This window comes from Trichosurus vulpecula, chromosome 6, assembly GCF_011100635.1.
Source record: "Trichosurus vulpecula isolate mTriVul1 chromosome 6, mTriVul1.pri, whole genome shotgun sequence".
NCBI classification, from domain to species: Eukaryota; Metazoa; Chordata; class Mammalia; order Diprotodontia; family Phalangeridae; genus Trichosurus; species Trichosurus vulpecula.
Window position 1 is genome coordinate 274133300 of NC_050578.1, and position 10972 is coordinate 274144271.

At 49.6% G+C, this 10972-nt stretch overlaps 1 protein-coding gene across 1 annotated transcript in view; it reads left to right on the forward strand.

The window, feature by feature from the left end:
- CCDC88B (coiled-coil domain containing 88B) overlaps positions 1–2947 on the forward strand; it is a 28164-nt gene extending 25217 nt beyond the window's left edge. The window contains exons 27-29 of the mRNA XM_036765300.1: positions 1866–2066; positions 2227–2307; positions 2423–2947. Coding sequence (XP_036621195.1) covers positions 1866–2066; positions 2227–2307; positions 2423–2478 — 338 coding nt within the window. The 3' untranslated portion in view covers positions 2479–2947. The remainder of the gene's footprint in view (positions 1–1865; positions 2067–2226; positions 2308–2422) is intronic.
- The last annotated feature ends 8025 nt before the right edge of the window (positions 2948–10972 follow it).

Genomic DNA, 10972 nt, shown 5'->3' on the forward strand with positions numbered 1-10972 from the left:
GCCCTCCTGGTCTGAGCTCTGCAGGTTTCTGACCCAAATTTGGGCGTGTTGGCATGTGTGTGGTTGAGTTTCCACAGACTGCTGCTGTACCCAGTCACAGTTCTGCGGGTTTAGAGTGTCTGAGCTGCTCTCTTGGTCTTGGTTTCCTGCCTTGGTTTATTCCATTTCAGGCTTTCGTGCTGGGTTAAAGGTTAGAACTGTCCTTCCCCTGTTCTTGGGCTCAGAGCTATGGTTCTGGAACTTTTTCCCTGCTCAGGACATGGTAAGGTCCTGCTCACTTGTGACTGGGATCACTACTCTCTGCTCTGTATCTGTGATCCAGAATTGGGTGATGGGTAACAGAGCTTCTGGATGGCACCTGTTTTTTCATCAGGGATCCCTTTTAAACAAATCTTTATTTATTTCACTAAATATTTCCCAATTGCATGTAAAAAATGATTGTTTAAAATGCCCTGGAATAATCCCTACTGTTGTTTCCATCGCACTCTTGGCCAGCCCCCGTCCCCCGTGTCGGTAGACTTCTCTGTTTCCTTAAGCCTCTCTGAGCTGGAAATGTGACTCATCGTGATGTCTTCTTGACTTTCCTGGTCAGAATTTGGTCTAGTGAATTTTCTAGGTCAGTGTGGAGGAAGAGTGATGGGTGAGCTAGACAAAAAAGGCTCCCTCTCACTCCTCGATCTTGACTTTGCCCTCTGTATCAGTTCATATCAGTCTTCCTATGCTTCTCTGAATCCTTCCCATTTCTTTACATGCCCTTATGATACTTTATGACATCCACATAACATATTTTGTTCAGCCATTCATTGCTTTTTCAATGGATACCCACTTTGTTCCTCATTTTTTATTTGTTTGTTTTTGGTTACCCCCCAAAGTGGTTGTAGTTATATTTTGGTTAAAATTAATGTCTTACTTTCTATCTTCAACCGACTTGGGGTAAATGTCCAGTTGTAGGATCACTGGATTAGGTCAGTACAATTCCATCATGCAAGGTACTATATTCAGTCAATGAACATTTATTAGGCACCTACTATATGTCAGGCACTACGCTAAGCACAAAGGATACAAAGAAAGTCAAGAGCTGCCCTCTAGCTCACAGTCCAATCCCAGAAGGCACTGGGGATCCAAAGACAAAAAATTAAATAGTTCATGCCCTCAAGTCCATGCGTTGGGGGGTCAAAGGGCATGAATTCTATAAGTCACTTTTTTAGTATATTTTCAATTTTTTTTTTCCAGAATGGCTGGACCAATTCACAGCCTCACCAACTCCATATTAGTGTGTGCCCATCTTTCTAAAGCCCCTCTAACATTCTAACATTGACTCTTTCTATATTTTATCATCTTTGCCAGTTTGAGGGGTGCGAGGAGGAACCACAGAAATGACTTCATTTGCCCTTTTTTTATTATTCATGATTTGAAGCTGTCTTTCCTACAGTTGTTGATGGATTGTATTTCTTCTTTCCAAAACTCTTCACCTTCTTTGACGGCTAATCTATTTCATTTAATTCCGTGAATATTCCATGAAATGCCTGTTATACCCAGGGCACTCTGCTGGGTTCTGAAACAGTCCTTGCCTTCAAGGAGCTTATGTTCCTCAAGAGAATGGCTCTTAGCCTTGAGATTCCTGTCATTTCCCAATATATTTGGAAATTCTTATTATCATTGTCATCGTCACAGGAGAGGGCTGGACATTCTGCAGGTGCTCGGTGGAATTGAATTGAGTGGGGAAGGAGACACTTTGGGTCCAAGGTCCCCAGGCTGGGGGGAACCCTGGCTCTCTGTCCTCATCTCTTGCTCTCTCCTTTAGCCTGGCTCTCTCCCTCCTCCGTGGTCCTGCTCCTTACTACTCTGCCTTTCTCCTGGTCTAGCTTCCCCAGGGCCTATGCGCAGGGCCCAGAGCTCTCTCTGTCTTCGGGATGACACCTCGTCAGGTGGGCAGCGGAGGAGGCTGAGTTCCCGGCTCCCTGTGGTCCGGGGCTCTGCGTCCTTCAGCCCCGGGGATTCCCCCCGCCAGCGTTTCCGTCAGCGTCGCCCTGGGCCTTTAGGGGCACCCAGCTCTGGAACCAGAGGTGAGAAGGCCACTTTCCTTCCCTGCTGCCCCAGCTGGGTCTCTTGCCACATGATGGGTCTTCCATTCCTTTTCCCTGCCTCCTTTCTCCATTTTGTTTTTTCCATCACTCTCTCCTTCGGCCTCCCCTTCTCCCAACCAAACTTTCCTGTCCCCTTCAGGATGGGATGGCTCAGATGACATCTTGGAGGGACCAGAAGCTGCTGCTGACCAAGAGGGTGAGACAGGCCTGGGAGCTGCGGGTGAGTCAGGAAGGAGAAGGGAGGCGGGGCCGGGTGAGACTATGGGTGAGGAGGGGAGCTGGAATGAAGTGAGGCCTCCTAGCCCTGCCCCAGCCCGTTGCCTTTCCCTCTGCAGGTCCTTCGGAGCATGAGCCCAAGAAAGCTCCTCTCACACCTTCCCTCAGCCAGTGACCCCATGATGAGCTCAGGAGCCCACTGGACTAGATGGAGGCACAGAGCACCGCCCCAGAGGGCCCGTGGGCACGGGGCTCATAGCAAGGCTAGGGATGGGAAGCATCTTTGTGGCTGACTCGTCCTGGGGCCTGGACCTTGGGGACAGGCAGCTGGGCCCACCTGCTTGTGTGAGTGCTTCAGGAGGGTGGCCCCTATACCCTGAGCCTAGAAGCATGTGGCCAGGGGGATTGGGGGTCCCCTGGTCCTGGGGAGGAGGGGCTGGAGTGCCTGGCATGGAGAACAGCACCATGGGCAGAAGAGGCACCTTTGGGGAGAGCAGACCAGGAGGAAGCTCACCTGGCTTCAGGTTCTGTCACATTCTGTGGAATTCAATCCCTATGTATTAAGCATGTACCCTGGACAAGGCCCCATTTCTGTTATTTAAACCTTTGCTTTGTCTTTGGCAAAACCAAAATAAAGCCTGTGATTGAACCGGGCCTCTGCCTCTGGCCTCTCCGTAGACAATCTGATAGGACATGAAGGTCCTGCTGGCCCCAGAAGAATGTTTGGTTCATCTATTTGGGGAAGATTTTAGGTAGTGTCTGGGGAGGCAGGACAAGCCCAGGACCTGGTACCTGGCTGTGTGTGTGTGTGTGTGTGTGTGTGTGTGTGTGTGTGGTATATGTGTGTGTAAATGTGTAAAGAATGAGTCTCAGTCTAGGGTAGGAGATAGGTATGGATATGGGTTTGGCATGAATGCTCAGGGCCCTTTTTCCTGGAGATGGGCAGGGAGGGGAGAACATTACCTGAGCACTGGGGCAAGCCTGACCTGGCACTCCTTGACCACAAAGCTTTTTCTGGCCTATGTTCTTATTTGGCAGAGTCCTCCAGCATCTCAGTACAGCCCAGGGGTGACCCTAGGTTCTCTGAGGCTCTGCCAGATGGCACAAGCTTGGCCAAGCTCCACCTAACTGGGAAGGGTTCTAGTGGAGTCCCAGAGACCAGTGAGGACCAGGAGGTTGGCCACTTGCTGGTGAATCCTTTGGCCACGACATCTGGTAGAAGAAGGACAAATACAAACGTCCCGTGTGTGTGCCCTTCTGTGGTGATCATGGCAGAATGTCAGAGAAGTGGGCAAAGGGGGCTGAAAAATCACAGCTTCTAGACTGTGTGAATGTTAACTCGGCTGTTGGCTTGCTAAATGGAAACCCTTCATCCGGGGGTAGATGGCAGGGGTAGGGAGGAATGGGGGGTGGGGGGATGGGGGAGTGGGATGTGAGGATCAGAACATCCCAGCATCATAAGCTCAGAGGCCATTTATCCAACCCTCTCATTTTGCATATGAGAAGCACAGAGAGGCCAAGTAACCTACCTAAGGACACACAGCTACTACCAGAGAAGGAGAATCATATTGATTTGGGCAATCTCACTATACACCAAGCTAGAAGAAAGAAAGAGGGTGGGGCCTCAGGGAAGGGTGGCTCCTAGACTCTCGGGACAGAGGCTCCACAGAAGAATGGGTGGGGTCGCTTTTTTTTTTTTTGGAGGGGGGAAGGCAGGGTGCCCGAGGTCACACAGCTAGTAAGTGTGTCAAGTGTCTGAGGTGGGATTTAACCTCAGGTCCTCCTGACGGGTGCTCTACTCAATGCACCACCTAGCTGCCCCGGGTGGGGTTGCTTTAATCCGGCATCCGAAGGCAATGGGACATTTGATCTTCTCGTAAGGAAGGGCTCAGCATAAGTATTTGTGAGTATTTAGATCAGCACGAAAATAATTGCAGCTGGGGTTGCAGAGGATGAGGAGGTAGAGAAATTCCCTGAAGAAGTCACAACAGCCTTCAAATTAAGTCAGCAAAAAGTTTGATACTCCATGACCTCAGCAAAAAGGCGGGAAGAGAGGCGGCTGCTGAGAAACATGTCAGAAGGAGAAGGAAGAAATAGGCGGAAGATGGGCAGATTATATAGGAAGAAACCTTACCTCTACAGACTGGGAGTATTTGTTTTCAAGAAAAGCTTCGGTTCGGGTCTCCACACATGAACTGAGTAACGTTGCAAACATTCTATTTTAACCAGCGGGAAATGACTCATTACCAATGTGGGAGTCAATTCCTGAACACGATGTGGTCAAGACCACCAACTTGTTAAATTCATATAAGGCTAGAAGAGTAAAAAATGAGAAAAAAGGTATGGCTGGCATTTGAAACAAATCGATCCTGACCTATTCACCAGTTACTGATAACAAAAAGGGGATATAGAAGAGATTATGATCATTTCATTCAGAAATTGAACCTAAATAAGCGGGGCAGAGCCAAGATGGTGGCGAAATTTAACTGAAGTGAATCAATTACCGTAACAAGAAGCTAAGGAGGAACCTTAGTCATCAAATATCAGATTGACCTGTTAAGCAGAGAAAGGCCATATTGGTTTAGAATAGATGCTTGTTCATAAAACCTTGGGTGCAAGACTACAAGCAGCATTATCACACAAAACCAAAAAGCAGTGGTGAGTAAAATCAGTTGAAAGGAAGCTTAGTGGGGGATCTACCTGAGCCAAGTTGTCCTGAGGGTACTTAAGGCTGGGAATGGAAGGGGGACTGCAAGCAAGCAGAAAGGATCTGCAGATATTTTTAATAATAAGCTCTTTTTATGATCAAGGACAGTCAAGTCACCCTACTTGAACTCTTCAATTTAAAAAAAAAATTTGGGACAATTGGGGTTAAGTGACTTGCCCGAGGTCACACAGCTAGTGAGTATGTCAAGTGTGACGCTGGATTTGAACTCAGATCCTCCTGACTCCAGGGCCAGTGCTCTATCACTGCGCCACCTAGCTGCCCCATACTTGAACTCTTAATAGCATAGTCTTGGATGTGCTTCCAGAGGGGGGAGAAATAGCTTATTGAAGAGAGAAAAGGCAGGAAAAATAGCTGCATTAGACCAAGTAGGAGTTACCAGAGTGAGCGTGTTAAGGGATCAATTCACAAGGTGTTGGAAGAAAGGGAAGAAAACAAGATCATGGAAAAAAATCTTGGCTCTTATTAATAAAAATTGATGAGCTATGAAATGTTGCTCTCAATCCTCTGATAAATAGTTGTTCAGTTGTGTCCGACTCTTTGTGACCCCCTTTGGGGTTTTCTTGGCAGAGACACTGGAGTGGTTTGCCATTTCCTTCTCCAGCTCATTTTACAGATGAGGAAACTGAGGCAAACAGGGTTAAGTGACTTGCCCAGGGTCACACAGTGAGTGTCTGAGGCTGGATTTGAACTCGGGAAGATGAGTCTTCCTGACTCCTGGCCTAGTGCTCTGTGCACTATGGCGCCACCTAGTGCCCCTTTGAAAAATTGAAGACTTGTCAAATACCTCTTATAGAAAACAATGTAACAAACAGTCCCCACCTTCAGCAGCTTTCAGTGGAACAACAGGTAAGTAGATGAACAAATACAGAATGTATCGAGGTAAATAACAAAGTGTTTTTGGTGGTGGGGAGATCCTTAAGAAAGTGGTTTTGATGGGGACGGGAGGATCAGTAGCAGCTGGATGGACCAGCACCGAGAGGGAAGCTCAGGGCTCCAAGAGGCAGGGACAACAGCCGCCCACCTTGGCATTGTCCCCATCTCTCTCTTCAGTCGCTACAAGCTGCCCTCGTCTTTCTGAGCCATTCAATCCCTAAATTCTCTTTCCCTTAACCATAGGATGATGAGAAGTTTGAGGCAGGAAGGGACCATAGAGGGCAGCTCCCAAGAAACACTGACATAATCTCTCTCTCCCAAGTCTCCAAAAGTTGGTTCAGGCAGAGCCTCCTTGCCCCGAAGAAGGTGAAAGGCATCCTGCCCCCAAACCCGGCCACTTTCCCAGCTCTCTGTGTACTTACTTGCAAAGGTCACCCTGTCTGTCTGAGTGACACACAGGCTTGGCACTGGCTCCCTGGCTGGGCAGGCCACGGAGGCCAGGCTGGCCCTGAGCAAGGCCTGCACTAATTGGCCGAACCGTCTTGTAACTGAGCCGCTCTCCTACAGAGCTGCCCACTCTTGGTTTCTGTCCAGATGGCAGGCGTTATCTTCCCTAGGATGTGTGGCCACACCCCCTGGCGGGCTCAGGGATATGACTGGGGTACAGGGCTGCTTGACATCTAGCAGGGAGTGGCCTGCTTGGGCAATAGAACTGGGATTGGGGTGGGGAAGGAAGTTTTAGGATTAGCTGGGTTGGGAAGCTGGCCTATAAAGGAATTTAAAATTTCAAGCCAGAAGGGACCCCAGGCACCATTTAGTTAGTCCAAACTTAAATTTTTTTTTAATTTAATTTTTTTAATGAACAGAAATCTATTTTTTCTCCCCCTTGTCTCCCACCATTGGAAAAAATGGTAACAAAAACCCTTATAATAATTGTGCAGTCAAGCAAAATTCCTGCATGGGTCACATTCAGAAATGCAGGTTGACTTCTGCTGTGGTTGGTCATTCCAATGAAGAGAGTTCTCACAGCTTTCAAGATCTCTTTAAAACATTGTTATTGTACCAATTGTCCTCCTGGTTTTTCTCTCTTCACTTTGTATCAGTTCATGCAGGTCTTCCCACATCTTTCTGAAACCATGTTTATCATCATTCTTTACGGTACCACACGATTCCATACCATAACCCATTTCGCCATGCCTCAATCGATGGGTGCTCCCTCAGCTTCCAATTCTTTGCCACCACCAAAACAGCTGCTATAAATATTTTTGTATGTATGAGGCCTTTTCCTCCTTCTTTGATCTCTTTGGGGATATTGGCCTAGTATGTGGCACAGCTGGGTCAAAGGGTAGCCACAAGTTAGTAACTTTTGAGGGATGTTTCCAAATTGCTTTCCGGAATGGCCAGCCCAATTCTGAGCTCTGCCAACAGAGTATTCATGTATCTGTTTTCCCATACTCCCTCCAGCATTTGCAAGACCTTCACTTTAATGCTGGGAGAACCAGGGCAGCGAAGTGTTTTATCCAAGGTCACATGAGGGCTGGGCCTTGGGACACCAGAGGGTGTGTTCTTTTGCCAGTGGGTATTCCTATAGGATTATAAAATCTCTATAGGACTTTCAGATTTTGAACTGGAGGGGGCCTTAGAGACCATCTGGGCCAAGCTGGTCTATTTTTGTCTTTTGTGTTTGTATCTCCCACACTGAGCGCAGCACTCTGTATGGAGCAAATACCTAATGAACGCTTATCAATCGGTTCTAGTCAATTCAACGAGCGTTCTACCTCCCACCAGAAGTTTGTTTCTGATTCAAGAAATGACTGATATATCCCTAAGCAAACACATAATAATGGGGGGCAGTTTGCTGCTGACAAATGGGAGAATCAGGAAAGGTCTTAAGACAGGGACACTGGAACAAGTCTGTTGACCTCCTCACAGGGATTACAGCTGGAGGGCCTTGGTGGAATGGTGATCCTGGAAGAGACAAACTCAGAGCCTTTCTCCTTGAATCTCTGCAGTGATCTTCTTCAGGGCTTGGCTCAGCTGCCGCCAAGTCCCAGGTGCAGTGGCATCTGCAGACACCTCCTGCCAGAAGCCCTCCCATTTCTTAGGCTTTGGGGTTAAGGCATCAAACCTCTGCGAAGTCTGCTGATGGCCGTGACCTGGGCTGGGTCATGACCATTATTGGCCACTGATATTTTGGCTTGATAACATGTCTCTAGACCCTTCCTCCCATCAAGGGAGGCCACAAGGAAATTATCCCCATTTTATGAGAATCTTAAGTGACAAAGTAGCTTGTCTTGGGTTATCCAGCATATAACTGTTCTATTAAAACTCAGGTTTTCTCATTCTGGGTACAATGCCCTTTCTACTTCAGCTCGGCACCTCTTATAAGTGAGTTTATTAAATCAGGGGGCCACCCATGGGTGAGCCACCATGGACGCCTCAATGCTGGCAGGGGAGTGTGAGGGTCATGTAGAATGGGTGATGGAGGGGAGCCCAGCAGACTTCGTCTTTCTCTTCTGCTACTGAGCAGTAAGTTATAAGGATGATAACCTGCTGTCTCTTGGAGCCAGTGTGTCTGGGGTTGGGGGTTGGTACCTGCTGGTCTAAGCACAGGCTTCTCTGTCATCAACATCCCGAGGCCTCCTCATCCGAGCTCTAAGGGTCCCCAGAGAATAGCTCCCAAAAAAGCTCCCAGGTGGGATGGGGGAGGTAACAATCCATCACAGCTGAACCCTGGCTTACCTTCCCAGCCCCCTCCCAGGAGCTGGCCAGTGCCCGTCAGCTGGATGTTGTGGGAAGAGCCGGTGGTTTGGAGTTAGCAGCCCCATCTTCTGACCCCAGTCCTGCTGTGGATGGGCTTCTTCCTTTCTGTTAAATGAGGGGGTTGGCTTAAAAGACCATTCTGGCCCCTCCCTCTCTAAATCTGTGGTTCTCTGGTCAAGTCCAGCTCTGACCTCCTGAGATACAGCAAACCACACTACTACCTACGTGACAGAGGGTCACGCCCATCCAACTTGGGCCTTGGTTTTCCCATCTGTAAAAGGGGGCTGGGCTAAGTGATCTGTAATGTCTGACATCTCATGATACAATGGGCCATCTGGGTGACTCCTGGGCTGCCCTTAGTCCTCCTTAGCTCTCAGCAGCAAGGGGAAGGGGCTGGATCTAGTATGGAACATCAGGCAATGTTATCATTGCTAATCCTACATAGCTTAAAACACTTGGGACATCCATTTCTTCCCCCATCCAATGGGATAACATGCCCCATCCTCATGCCATACAGGCCTGGCCACCATTCTGGTGCACCCTGGACTCCTGTGGTAGCTGCTGGGGGACCTCCAGCCTCCAGCCTCTCCCTGCTCCAGTCTATCCTCCATTCAGCCACCAAAGGGATTTTCCTTAAATCCAGGTCTGACTGTGTCACCCCCTCCTCAACAATCTCCAGAGGCTCCCAGTGGCCCCCAGGATCAAGTACAAAATGTTCTGCCTGTCTGAGTCCTTCCTCACCTGGCCTTTCTGCTTAAACTCTACTCCCTGCATGGCCTCTGCAATCCAGTGACATTGGCCTCCTGGAGCTCCTCCATCAGGACCCCCCAATTCTGGACTCTGGCTTCCCCTCCCCTGGGCCTGGACTACTCTCCTTCCTCTGCTCCGACCACTGACCTCCCTGGCTTCCTTTAAGCCCCCACTAGGGCGCCACCTCCTATGGGAAGACAGCTCCCATTCCTTTGCCTTTGTTAATGATTTCCTAGTCATCCTTTGCATGTTATTGTTCAGTCCTTTTTCAGTTGTGTCCTACTCTCAGTGACCCCATTTGGGGCTTTCTTGGCAGATACCAGAGTGGTTTGCCATTTCCTTCTCCAGCTCATTTCACAGATGGGGAAGCTGAGGCAACCCGTGTGAAGTGACTTCTCTAGGTCCCACAGACACATACTGTGTCTGAGGCCACATTTGAACTCGGGTCTTCCTGACTCCAGGCCCAGCTCTATCCACTGTGCTGCCTGGCTGCCCATCCTGCATATAGCCTGTACCTTAGCCTGTGACAGGCACAATTGTGTGTTGTCTCTCCCCTTAGATTGGGAGCCTCTTGAGGGCAGGGACTGGCTCTTGCCTTTTGCTGCATCCTCACATTTAGCACAGTGCCTGGTGCATAGTCTGCACTTACTAAATGTTTGTTGACTGACTGATGGTGATGGATGGGAAATCACTTGGCAAAGGTCCAAAGCACCAGCAGAGAAAAGGCACATTATTGTTATTCATTTGTAGGTGAGCCCTTTCCAGGCTCCCCAGGGCCTGCCTGATCCAGCAGCATAGCCTAACATAGCCATCCAGGCCTCTCCATCCTTCTCATCCAGGCCCCAGCCTGGACTGTCCTCCCCTGCTGAGGATGTCCATACTGGCCTCTGAGTCTCAGGTTTGTGCTGCCCCCACAGCATTGGGCTTTGGGGCAGAGAGTCAGGCTTGTAGGGCCTGATCTGGGGGCCACCTCTGGGGAGTCCTACTGTGGCTCTGGGTCTGGCCCTGGCTTTGGCCTCTACTTCCTTCCTGGGGCAACTGATGTTGCTGTCTGCTGCAGAGCCCTGAGTGTGCCCCAGTGGGAGCTAGATACCAGCCTGTGACCATAGGCACGTGCCACCTGGCTGCCCGGGCATCACTGTTTCAGGAACGTGATTGAACTACAGAGAACCCAGGGTGCATGGCCCTGGCTGAAGGCTCCCTACCTGGTTAAGCTGGGGCCCAGGTGCCAGGTCCTGGCCCTGCGGCACTGGCTTGTCCCTTTCTAGGTTAAGCTGAAATACCAGGTACAAGGTCCTGGCTGAGGCTCATGGCTGCTCAGGGCGGGCTGTGTGAGGTCAGAGTTGCTCTGGGGCAAGGTTTGGTATCCCAGAAGTTACAGTTAGGCAAATCCCATTTGGGTCAGGTCCTGGGCAGTACCCACCTCAGCTGAAGCCAGCTTGGAGTGGGGTGGGAAGGTGGTGGTTCCTGGACCCCAGTGCCCCAGGTTGGAGAAACATGGGCATGGTTAGGGGTGGGAGCTGTTAGGCCCTGGCTCTGCTAGGGTCCCGGTACA